We start from the raw sequence: 13,042 nt of genomic DNA, 5'->3' as shown, positions 1-13,042 counted from the left end.
GTGCTGCATCTGAGTAAAAGTAGAGCGCTTTGCAAATGTCTTGACTCACCCCATTCTCTGTCAAGATGATCCCACACTGCTTCAATAGCATTGAGGTCTGGGCTCTATCCATGTACGTTTTCACTGCATTGGCAGTGTGTTTGGCATCATTGTCATGCTGAAAAATGAAGCTGTTCTCAGATTCTTTCCAGATGGCACTGCATATTATTTAAAAAGCTAACCATACATCTTTTTGTGCTTGCCCAATTCACAGGTCAGTGTTAAGTGGCTTAACAAACAAAAACATTCCTCTGAGAAAGGTCAGAGGTCAGGTACAAGGACTGGCCTGAAAATTAGTGGAAAAGCAGCCAACATTCAAAGAAAATCTTTGAAATACCTCCAGAAAGCCTTACAAGAAAACGTACAAGAAAATCTGGCACCTTAAGAGCCAAAATACAAATAAATGAGCACTGGTTCAAGACTTTTGCACAGTACTGTATGTACTAAATGTACTGAGGATAGGAAACTTCTTACTGACATCAGATTAGAAAGTAAACACCAGACAATGTAGAAAAAAAAAAAAACACAGAAGAAGGGATCAGTGTTATTCACCTGACACACACTTTTAATTTCCATCAGTTATTCACCACACGGCCTTCCTGCAGAGAGACGGCTGCTCACCGAGAGCACCACCAAATACTTAAACAGCTGACAGACAGGAAATGATGAGTCTCACAGGTGATGAGTAAAGATATGGGAGCAGCCACCTCCAGCCTCCACTACCTTTAAGGTATGAAATCAATTTAGAGCTGCAGAATTTTCTGCAGTTCCTCAATAATTCAGTCAAGTCCTTTTATATAAACCATGAATACAGACGCCTCATATCAAAGAAATGAAACAAAGCAGAACACAATAAGACCAGTCAGAGAGTTCAGACATAAGCATATTTTGAGTGTACTTCAGATATCAGTGATTTTCAGTAGCAGATTTCAGGCAGCAGTAACAAATGCAAACTGATGGCACGCCTCTGAACCGCTCCTCCACCTCCATTTAACAGGTCAGATCACACAACGAGCAGCAAACAGGCCAGAGACGCCTCTGATGTAAAAGCAGCAACAACACAACCCCTCAAAGAACGATGCACACGCACACACACTCATGCACGCACACACAACATGAGTATTTCATGAGCAAACAAAGACAAGAGCGCACGTGTGCTTCTCACTATTTTTTGGTAACCATAAAATTATTGTCCAGATAATAAACTGTTCTGACTTATGTGTTATCCTTCTATAAAGCACGTTTATTTATTTTTTACTTTTTGGCTGATTATGATTATGAGCTCAATCATCAAAAAAATCAAAATATTTTATTTCAATCAAAACAAATTTATCAAACTATGTCAGTTTAACACATGAACTCCAGAATTTAGGCAGAAGACACGACCGGCATGATTATAACACATGAACAGAAATAACAAACCATTTCAGACAAAAATCAAAATAACTGTTGTGTCCAAAGCCCCCCCCCCCCCCCAAAAAAATGACTCACAGTTGCACTGGATCCTCCGTCGAGCTGTGCTGTGAGCTAAATGCTAATGCCAGCAATTAGCGATGTGTGTGTGAAATATGATGGCTAGTCAATCAATGTTTGTCAAGACGGTTCCACCAAAGGGCCAATCAGAGGACAGGATTACGCCCCTGGCTGCTTCCAGATAAACACCTGCACTAATCTCTGTGACTCTTGGCTTCTGCACAAAGTGAGCATCGCTCTCCACCTTCATTAAACCCATCACAGTAACACATGGCTTATAAAACTACAGTACAGTGATTAATAACACACATGTTGTTTGGCTGATGCAGTGTGATCAGCTGACCCTTGCTTTGTTTGAATGTGCAGCTCTCCCGCCGACACACCGGGACGATCAGAGTTTTTTTCCAGCCCGGCGCGCTGATCTGTGGACACGATGTGAAACCCCGGAGGAGCTGCGGCGGCCCCTCAATACTGAAAGGAGATGACGGAGTTCACTTTGTAGACGTGGTATGAGCGGTTCCAGAAGACTCGGGTGAAATAGTTTGTGTAGGGCGAGTAGTTCATCTTTATCTCGTGACAGAATCGTCCGTATTTGGAGAAGGAGTAAATCTCTCCTTTGTCGTAGACGACCTGAAAGAGACAAAACATCCCCGATCATGAAATTTCAAAGAATAGAAACTTTTTGTAGTGTTTGCAAAATATTCTGCAATTATTAAACAGCTACATGATAAATGAAAGATGATGATGAACGACCAAAGTAGTGGCAGAATAATATTAAGCCAGGGATGTGAACCTAAGATGACCGTATTAGTTATAGCCACTCAAAACTGTGTAAACTGTAAGAAACCAAGGCTTTAATTTATTTGGCTTGCAGGAATTACTTTTAAATGCTGACCTCGCTATTAAAAACTTTCCCCACACTTGATTTGAACAGCCACTACTGTAACAGCATATATATGACAGAAAATAAGGACACTTTAAGGACTGTGGGACGGCCTCATGTTGTCACTCACGTGTCCGTTGGAGATGTCGAGCAGGTCTTTGATCCTGCAGCCCTTATTAAGAGTGAGCTCATTACAAATCGACTCTTCGATGATCACGTAGTTTGTTTTTTGAGCGGTCAGGAGCTTGTAGATGTCCTCTGCAGATCTCATGGCGTACACCTGGTACGTCTAGAAAAGGAGAGGAAATAGGAGGAGGTAAACTCAGAAACGCGTGCAGCACCGCTCTCTGTCCAATAATTCAGACTGCAGCAAAGACTTAAAAAGCCATGGGAGTACCCAGCGTGTAAATCATACAACTTGATAAACACAGTTTGATAAAAAGTGAAGCTCGGGCATCCTGATCAGACTCATCTAACTCACGTCTTCGGTCCTCTTCAGCAGGTCGACGTCTGAATAAAGAGGTAAACTAGTTACAGCTGAACCCGAACACAGCTTCACGGCTCCCAGCAGCTGTGGACTGCCTGCAAACACGGCTGCCACCGGAGCCTGGGACCTAGAAAAAGAAGAAAAATAACATTTGATGCCGTGATTAACAAGATGGGGATGTCCTCCCACAATTAATGAAAATATAAAATAGTCTGAGTAACATAACAGCCTCATTTCATAACAGACACCCTTCAGCAGATGTATAAATTATATATCACTATAATTATAAGGCAACCATGCAAAATATGGCAACCATGTTGTCTACATTTGAGCAATACTGCTGAGCAGCAGGTATGGCTTTAATATTACACAATGATGAGTCTCAGTCTGTACTATTTATTGGCATGAGTCATCCCTGACCAACATGTTAGACGATGCTCAGCCAATCAGAAGTCAGCATCACAGGCTAATCAATCAGGCTGCAGCCCAGAACTGATGCTCCTATAAACAGACTGGATCTTTACCTGGAAGCTTCTCACTATCAGCTGCTGCCAGCTGTTCAGGGACCGGGGTCAGCTGACAGATATGGGGAATCCCCACTTTCTCTATTTCCGTCAATAATGATCAAGTAGGTATAGCCAATCACACAGCACAATATGATCAGGCATGAGGAAGAGGCTGCATATAATTAGCATATATTATTATAGCACCAGCAGCCTGAAATCCTCCATGTTGTTTACGCTCCACTTCAAACACAGCCAAAGTGTACAAAGAGCACTAAACATCCAGGAACATGAACATCACGCTGCACATGTTTGAAGGGTAAAGAACACGTATGCCAAATTTCATGACTCGGCTCCTGGTGGTTTTGAAATCTATAGACAGGAAAGGTAAAACCTGACAGACGGTATGACAACAATATCCTCCCACTGACAAAAACTTAAACATCTTTATAAACACAGAAAGCTCTAATGACCCACCTGATCCAGCTCATCAGCTCCACTGTGTCTGGGTCATAGAACTCCTGCAGTTCTGATAACTCCGCTAAGACACGAGGGCAGTACTGCAACCATGGGAGCGAGAGAGGAGATTATAAAGTGTGTCTAACATAAAGAGATCCACAGGAAAAGGGTCTGAAAGCCTCACCTCTCTCCACAGACTGAAGCCGATGATCGTGGGAACAGCCGTGCTCAGAATCAGAGACTGGAGGGAAAAAGGAAACAGGAATCCAGCGTGAGCAACTGTGTGGATCAGTCCACGTTCATCTTTACAAGGAAGGGGATTTTACTGAGTCATTGTTGAAATGATAATTTAGAGATAACATGCAAATCTTTTGGACTCTTAGCATCAAGGTTTCATTAGTTAATACTTAAACATCACTTTCTGAGTGTATTTAAGGGAAACCTCAGTTTAAAGACATTTGGGTTAGTTTCTCATGGAGAAAAGCAAACATACTAACCAATACTACAGGGTGGATGGACTTCAGCTTGAGCCACTTAAACACCGTCATCCAGAGGTCAGGAGAACACACACCGAATGCTGTGAACATGCAGACGTACGGCGTCCAGAAATACTTCATCCTGCACGACAGAAGAACACCGGCGGTGAAACGTCGAGCCAAAGACGAATAAATAAACCATAAAAATAAATAAAAGATTCAACCCACCCGTCAAAGAGCAGAGCAAGGCCTCCAAAAAACATCGTGTGGAAAACATGATAGACGACCTCGGGCTGCTCTCCTATTCGTCCGTTCTCGAGGCTGTAGGTTTTGTGCACTGGCTGACCACTGAAAGGGAAACACACACCAAGCTTTCAGGCAAAAGTAGAAACATGATGCATGTTTACTGCAACCACTAAAAGAGGCCCATTCGCAGCAAACCAGCAAATGTCACTGTGTTATTGGGCAAACACATTTCAAAGTAAAAACACAGCACAAGCGTCTCACCTGAGTCTTCTGTAGATTGCCTGTAAGGCTGACAGCAGGCAGACAGTGAGCACGAGGAAGTAGAAGGGAAGGACCGAGGCCTGCGTCAGTCGTAGAAATAAGTCCTGACCGGGCGTTTGGAAACTTTCCTGGCACAAGAGGAAGTTGGGGACAAAGTCGCTGACAGAGGAAAAAAAAAAAATAAGATAATTTTGTGAGTGTTTTAGATTCAATCAGAAACACCAACACGCGCCCGTTAGTGCTCACTAACATGGTTACTGCTCAAAACCAGGAAACATAACTCACGTTGTTGTGTTGAGTCCAAATTTTACTTCAAGGAACTTCAATATGAAGTCACTCTCATTCACAGGAATGAGTTTCTGTTAATGGGGGAAAAAAAAACACTGGTTTCAACCCAATGAGTAAGTAACAACCGCTGAATGTTACACAGGTGAGCTCCTCCACGTGATTTACCTTGACCAGATAACTGAAGGTGATCCCAGAGGTGAAGACCAGGTAGAAATGGAGGAAGAGCTTCATCACTCTTGCCACAAGAGGACCCATCTTCATCCTTTGCTGGAGGACAAATACAAATGTTACTGATGCTACTCTGCAGTCAGACCCTCAAATACAGAGGTACAGAAATTGCTCCCATTTGAAAAGCTGTAAACTAAAAATCACTTTAACTTTACAGAGTTTATCTGATGTCATGACTGAGCTGTGCCGGGAGGGGGAGGTTAACGCTACCTGCAAGTACCTCGCCAGAACTGAGCCAATGAGGAGGCTGAGCAGAGGCGAGCTGAGCAGGGCTGCGTTCTGAAACTGGAACAGGTAGGCCAGGAACAAGGAGCTGAGGTACACCTTGTGAATGTCAGCCATCTGCTCACCCAAGAAATGGAGGGATGAAGAAGAAGGAGAGAGCCAATGAGAGAGGATAGACACAGGTGACACAGTCAGCTCTGGTCTTAAAATCACTCAAACTCTGTTATATCTGAACAGCTGGCAGGATTTAAGTGCTTTTTACATTTTGGTAACTGGATAAAATTTGTCTTAAACCCACAACAAGTCTTAATAAATATGTAACCAATGCAAACTTATTTACTTAAAGTAATAAAATAGGAACAGTAAATGGAAACTTGGTGCCAGGACTGTGTTACCTTACGTGGGGGCACCAGGTCAAAAGAGTCAAGTAGGAACAGACAGAGGCCCTGGATGAAGAGCACGTAGTGACTGTGTTCCCAGACCAGGAGGAAGGTGAAAGTGGTGGCACTCATGGTAAGATAGCAAAACATCTACAGAGAAAGAGAGTTCATCATTTAATGCAACGCTCCAACTGGCTAGCACACATTCCAGCATTGTTTCATTTAAAAAGCAGGATGGGAGCCTCACCTCAGTGGCAGAGCTGATGTTGTTTCTCAGGAATCCAGTCAAAGCTGCGACCTGACAGGAGAAATAAGGCAGAGCCCAGTTGTCCCGCAGAGGAATAGCATGATCCACTTTGGTTGTATCTGGTCTGCGGGAGAAAAGAAGAAGATTCAGTTAACAGGCAGCACCAAAATCACCTGAAAAAACAGACTCATTTAGTGCGTTTTATATGGCAGGCTAGACCCTCCCATTTTGATTGACACCTATTCGGCCAATCGTGTTAAGAAATGGGTTTCACTTTTACAGATACCTCCAGTTAAGGCATCATTACAATAAAAATATAAAGTTTTCAGAAGAGGAGGACACAGGTTTAGTCAAGATCCTTCTAGATTCGTGTAACGGAAGACCACCTAAGAAACCGATTTCCAGATTATATTCATGTCTCCAATCAGGAAGGAAAACTAACACAACATATATTAAAGTTAAATGGGAAAAAGAAGCCCAGATAACAATAACCGATGAAGACTGGCCTAATATATGTAACGCTGTCACTCACACATCAAGCTCAGGTCAGTGGAGGGAATTTTCTTGGAAGAACTTGGTACGTGTTTTTGTTACCCCAAACATTAAGAGTAAGCAATGCAAAGACCCTGAAAAGGCTATGTGTTAGAGGAAACAAGTCAGCAGGACATTTCCATATCTTTTGGGACTGTACTAAGATCACACCCTATTGGTCAGAGGTGATAAAGGAAATCAACTCTATGATGGACTTAAACCTAAACAAAGATTTCACCATGATCTACCTATGTAATCTACCCCAAGGACTGAGGAAATCAGATAGATATCTTCTATTAATACTACTAGCAGGGGCAAAGAAAGCCATAACCCGCAAGTGGCTAGACGTGGAACCACCATTACTTCTGGACTGGAAGGAAATAATCAAGGAAATCCAGGAAATGGAGAGACTGACTTTTTCATTGAGGCTTGCTGCTGATAAATATAAAAAATACTGGAAGAAATGGAATACATACTTGAACTTGTCACCAACTGTATAAACACCGTAATTACCTCTCCTTCATTTGAATGTTTATTTCAGTTGCCTCTGTTTTTACAGGATGCTCTAGATGTTTTGTTAATAGGGGTCTAAGTGTTCTTTTTCTGTACTTTTAAGACTTGCAAAAACCTTTAAAAATAAAGTTTAAAAAAAAAGAAAAAAAAGAAATGGGTTTCAGGGAGCCAATAATAACCAGAAGGCGTCACGTAGCTTTGTCAGGTGATTTGGTGCAGTCAGTTACATGATTGGCCGAATGAGGTGTCAATCGTAATGGGAGGGTCTAGCCTGCCATATAACACGAACTACAAACATCCCGCAGCCTCGATGTGGCCAGTTAAAAGTTACTAATTGTAATTGTATATCAACATATCAAAACTAAATCTATATATCCCAACTTGGGGTACACGCATGCATACAAACATACATTGGTATAAAACACCAAGTGCTGGTTTAAAACATTTTTAAAATTAAAGGGTGTGTCCAAGATAAATAGCTTCTACTTGTTGTCGTTAAGAAAAAGCTGATTTATGTAAATACGTTTTCAAACCAAACCACTGATTCAGTCAACCTGCTACAAAGTTTCGATGCTGAAAGGCTACGATAAGCTGGCTGTAGAAGACTACAGGGCTGCTGCAATATGGTCTTAGCAATTTTGATAACACAAAAAGGGGCCTAAAATTTCACACTGACTTCTAAATTCCTGGACGCCTCATGGGTGAGGCGTTCTGGGTATGTCCCACTGGGAGGAGGCACACCCAGGACACCTCTTCCAGCTGTTCCTGGGGTTGATAGCATTAGTCACAGAAAGGTTTTATTGGAATGAAGAACTTGAATGGACACGCAAAGAAACTTTAAGCTTTAGGAAAAGTTTGTTCATCTCACCTGTTGATCACATACCAGGCCACAGCCAACATGCCGGCCACCCAGGTGCCACTCATCACCCAGCTGCACACGAAGAGGGCAGTGACACAGACCGCCTGCAGGCCGAAAACCGCTCCAATGTAGAAGTAGATCGGTTCCACAAAGTCCTGTTTCATCAGAGGAGAGGGAGGAGTTCAAAGAGCGGAACAAAACAAAGAGCCTTAAAGTGACAGAGTGCAGTCACTTATGACCCCAGACTATATTTATATGTGCTGATATTTTTTATTTGCATTGTAATTTTCCACTTCTAATTACTGCACTGTAATGATGTCCATGAAAACAGAGCTGGAGCAGCAAGGTTTACTGCTGCAGAAGCCCTGAGGCCGAAACTTAACGCCAAAATTACCCATGAAAACAGCTCAGCAGGCGTAGGTTAATAATCTGTAACACTGCGCTGAGGCTTAATGAAGCATAAATTACACTGAACTTTGACTAGTGGAAGTTTTAGGCTGAGACAGCACTGAGTAACACAGTTCCCACAATTAGTTTAATAACTTGGCTCTTAAGAAATGCTGAGTAAAAACAATCATCTTATGTCCTTTTAGTTAATCGGTGTTTACTGAACGAGGATTATGCCTCAGTTATAGTAAACACTGGAAAGTAATTAACACTGGAGTATTCAAAGTTATTAGAAATTTATAATAAACACTAAAAATACAGGAATATTATAAAAGGTTAGCACCATAGGAAAATTTATTTTAGCCTCTGTGTTCAGAGCATAGGCGACCCACATGTGCTCGAGTATCTGCACTAGTGAGGTGATTCGTGTGTGTGTGTGTGTGTGTGTGTGCTATGCTGGAGTGCAATGCTATGAGTGGACGCCATCCAAGAACAATTAGCACCCAGGTTCATTGGACTGAATATCAAAAGGTATATCAAAAGGGGAATGTTTTGACACGTAGTGAAATATCGGCGTCTGTGGGTCTGAATTATTTCTGTCCCACAATTTCTGTCAGTTCTTCGCGGCCCACCAGTCTACAGCATCGACCCCCCCTGGAGACACGTTTGTCTATTTTTGGTGATTTTTGTCAAACCTTTGGATTTATTGAAATTGCTCTTCAATAAACTATTTTCTGAAATTTGAAACTTTTGCAGTACTAATAATTTGAGTTTAGTTTAGAGGATAAATTTGATCTTCAGTTTAAATTTTTGACACGACAATACAGTAGTTAGTTTTACTATTAAAAGGTACAAACCAGTAATATAACCGGTAATATAACTGGAACAGCAGCATCACAAACACATCTTCAGTATCTTTCCTTTAGTATTTTTGTTTGACAGATTAAAGCCAAATATCTGAATAAGAGGAGTACAATCTGACAGATCTGCTCAGAAACCCATTGGCAGCATACCAATTATGATAAATTATCCATCAACATTTAAGACTCTTTGACGAACCTCGCTTACTGAAAGAGACGACCCTCGGTCTGCAGAGCCTCCGAAAATGAGGCTGGAATTATGGAGGGGATCGCAGCAGTTTCATGCTTTATTCTGTTTGACATGCACACACAGAAGATGTTGCAGGAAATTTAAAATCTGATTAAATAAATGCTCACCTGGCTGCCCGTGACTCTGTATATCAAGCTTGTGATGAGCTCGGGATAAAGAGACAAACGTTCGACTGCGTTGATGCTCTGACCTGAAACCGTCCTGTTATCTACCACCAGCTCATAAAACCCTGCAAAACACATAACAACAGAGGTGAGTGATAAGGAAGGAGGGAGATTAAAGTCATCGCCTGGTATTTCTTTAATATGCTTTTAGTTATTTTCTGTTGTGTTCAGTTATAATGTTTGGGCTCAGGCTCAGGCTGAATTTATGGAGCTGTGTTATGTCAAAGAGAGAAGATTTTCCAAATATGTTAATTTCAGGCACACAGCTCTGCCTTAAAGTGGGCTAAAATACTTAAAATAAAGACAGTGGATGGACTGAGGGGCTGCACCAAAGTGTGAATTGTGCATATCTGCTCTAACAGAGTCTAAGTCCTTCACGAGAAGCAGGGAGTGTGCTTGTACCTCTCTCAAAGGACGGGGCTGCTAACATGCGTTTGTAGTAGTAATAATAGAGCCCGCTGCCTCCCTGGAAAGTGATCTCACGCTCCAGCTCCTGAGAAGTACACAAAGTAAATTTGAGAGCTGTTATAACAGAGCGATAAGGTGAAGATAAAAAGGAAGGTGGCAGATAAAAAACAGAGTCACCCACCTGTCGAGTTGAAAACCAGAACTTCCTGTCATGATATGTAGACAGATACACTGCATACAGCATGCCACACGCAACGGCTGCCAGACAGCCAAAGAACACCCGCACCAGACGCTGTAAAAAAACAGCTGAGGAGCAGAAACATTAACAGCAAACACAGCACCATCAGTGTAAAGCTTTTGTAGGTCTAAAGGTGACATGAGACATTTTTGACTCTCGGATCCTCTAAATTTTGTCTTTAGAGTTAATTTAGAATTTAATCTAATGGGGAAACTTGTAGAAATAAAGGCAAACCAAGAAACCTGGAAAAAATATATATGTGGATATCAACCCACTGTGGTTCAATGTGGCAAAAAATAACATTACACCTCCCACCAAAGTGCACTCAGAGACACTGCACATTTGATGGAGAGCTATACACTGCAACACATGCAAATAGGCAAAAAACAAAACAAAACATGTTTAAAATTTGACAGTACAGGTGCAGCATGTAGAAAATGCTGCAAGTATGAAAAAATACTCAAACTACGAGTTCAGTGCTTACAGGAAGTGACAGATGGTTATTTCCAACAGCACTGCAGGACAGCAGCATTTTAAATGATTCCCCCATAGGGTCTAACCTCTGAAACAAGTTTTCTTAGGGTGTATTCAGACTAGCCACAGGTGCCACACCTGAGCACAGACCCCCTCCCCACCCTCCCTCTGGCCTGCGCTCACACTTCCCTGAATGTTTCAGGCCCCGGCATGCTTCAGATTATCTCAGCATCGCAGCTCTTCTCTCATCATTCTCTCTGCCTCCCTGAATTGCAGAAGCATTTTTGGAAAACTCTCTTGCAGAGCAAAGTGAGGTTAATGAATTTTATGGCTTATTTACGGGGGACTGTCCTCACTGGTTTGTTATTTCCCCAAACCATGTGACTTTCAGGGCTGGGGTGCGATTAGTGTTCTGTGCCCAAATACAACTAAAATACAAGAGGTAGGCCTTGCCCTGAAATCATTCCTACCTGTGACCATCAAACTTTATAACTCCTCCTTATGACGCCGTTTCACTTGTAATGTCTTGTATATATTGTACATAGTACTGTTTTAACTTTGGAATATTTAATTTGAATTTGAAATTGCACTGTGAGTGCCTTAGTTTTACTTATTTTTTAATCTAGAGTCAACAGTCTACAACAAAACAACTCCCCCTTGGGAATAATAAAATATTCTGATTATTCCAGTAACTGTAAAAGTCTGGCTATAGGAGACCTCTAAGAGGAGGGACATCACACAGTGATCACACTAGTCAACCAAACTGGACTTGAGGGTCAAACACACTTGGGCATTGAGTCTCCCAGTGTGAGTATGCCATTGGTTCACTTATGTTTTGTCTATCTCAGTATGTTGAGCTCAGGGCACCAAGTGTATTTTTTCTCTTGAAGGCATCCCCATACTCTCTGGATGTGTTTGAATCACATGAAAACACTGTCATTAAAGGGAGGGGCTATTATTTTTACTCTTGTACTAAACTCGAATAGCTTTGCATGAGTCACATGCTCCCTTCCCTCCACCTGACTGACCGAACCTTGCAAACACAGAGGGTCTGAACGGCAGGTGGGTGGAACTTCCGCACCTGAGACGATCTTACTGACATCATAGAGAGCCACAAGTAGGAAAAACTGTCTGAAACAGAGCATCTACAGCAGACTGAAGCTTTCAACTCAGAGATAACTTACACATAGGTACATAATCAAGAATACACACCATCAAGAAACCATAATAAGTTCCCTTTAATGTGCAACATGAAGTTGTTTTTAAAGCCACTCAGCAGGTATGTGAGAAATACACTTACATAATCTCTTGGTTTTGACACATGACTGGGCTCCGTTTGGTTTCTCCTGTTCATGCTGACCACCTTTAACTTCACCTTCATCTTTCTGCTGCGAGCTGTCACCGGCTCCACCGCTGGACCCACTCACCTCATCCACATCTGGTGCTGGAGCAGACAGAGCCCGGTTATCATCACAGCATCCACGCAGAAATCTGCTGCTTCACCACTGACAGCTACACCTGAGGCTCAGTTAGCTCAACTTACGTTTGGTCTGCTGCTCTGGCTCCTTTTGTCTCTCTTCCTCGTCATTATCTCCTTCCAAAGTCTCCGATTTCCGGCATCTTAACTCAGTCATGACTAGAAAAGAATTAAACCAGGAGGACTTGTCTGGTGTGTTGAGAAAGCAGCATGCTAGCTAACGAGCAGTTAGCTAACCTAAGATCAAACTGATCAGATAAATTCTTCACTTTGAGGTGAACTCAGCAGATGTCAGGCTACAAACGTCCCTCTGATCTTCTGCTGCACGGCCTCGCAGAACAGCAGCGGCACAGCGGCAGAGTTTAGTTTGGTGTTGTCTGTGTGGAGGACTGAAGTTAGCGCTGCTGCCGGGCGGAAGTTCCAGATGACCACAGAAAGCAGCGAAGAAGAGTTCAGACCAATCTCAATGGAAATTTCTAATTTAAAAAAACTAGGTCCCAACCAACCGCCAAAGCAAAAAAAAAAAAAATATATATATATATATATATATTTTTTTTTTTATTATAAATAACGTTTACCTTAATTAAAAAATGATTCATGTTTTTAGTTTGTCTATTATTTACTGTTTATATTTTTTAAATGGTCAACTTTTGTCAAAATGTTTTTTAATCATTTGTGCCTCGTTT

At 41.9% G+C, this 13,042-nt stretch overlaps 1 protein-coding gene across 1 annotated transcript; it reads right to left on the bottom strand.

Moving 5' to 3' along the window:
- Nucleotides 1-595: 595 nt before the first annotated feature.
- Nucleotides 596-12,776, bottom strand: LOC115788587 (probable C-mannosyltransferase DPY19L4). Its single transcript, XM_030741683.1, has 19 exons — nucleotides 12,423-12,776; nucleotides 12,180-12,323; nucleotides 10,349-10,473; nucleotides 10,162-10,252; nucleotides 9,703-9,824; nucleotides 8,108-8,253; nucleotides 6,196-6,319; nucleotides 5,964-6,098; nucleotides 5,554-5,685; nucleotides 5,281-5,382; nucleotides 5,113-5,186; nucleotides 4,828-4,986; nucleotides 4,549-4,668; nucleotides 4,342-4,462; nucleotides 4,029-4,085; nucleotides 3,863-3,945; nucleotides 2,877-3,009; nucleotides 2,526-2,684; nucleotides 596-2,142 (listed from the first exon to the last, which is right to left on the bottom strand). The coding sequence occupies exons 1-19, from the start codon at nucleotides 12,511-12,513 to the stop codon at nucleotides 1,978-1,980; spliced, it is 2,283 nt and encodes a 760-aa protein (XP_030597543.1). The 5' UTR covers nucleotides 12,514-12,776; the 3' UTR covers nucleotides 596-1,977.
- Nucleotides 12,777-13,042: the final 266 nt, after the last annotated feature.

This window comes from Archocentrus centrarchus, chromosome 11, assembly GCF_007364275.1.
Source record: "Archocentrus centrarchus isolate MPI-CPG fArcCen1 chromosome 11, fArcCen1, whole genome shotgun sequence".
In the NCBI taxonomy this organism is placed as follows: Eukaryota; Metazoa; Chordata; class Actinopteri; order Cichliformes; family Cichlidae; genus Archocentrus; species Archocentrus centrarchus.
The sequence above is the reverse complement of the archived record's forward strand: the minus strand, read 5'-3'. Positions and strand labels throughout refer to the sequence as shown.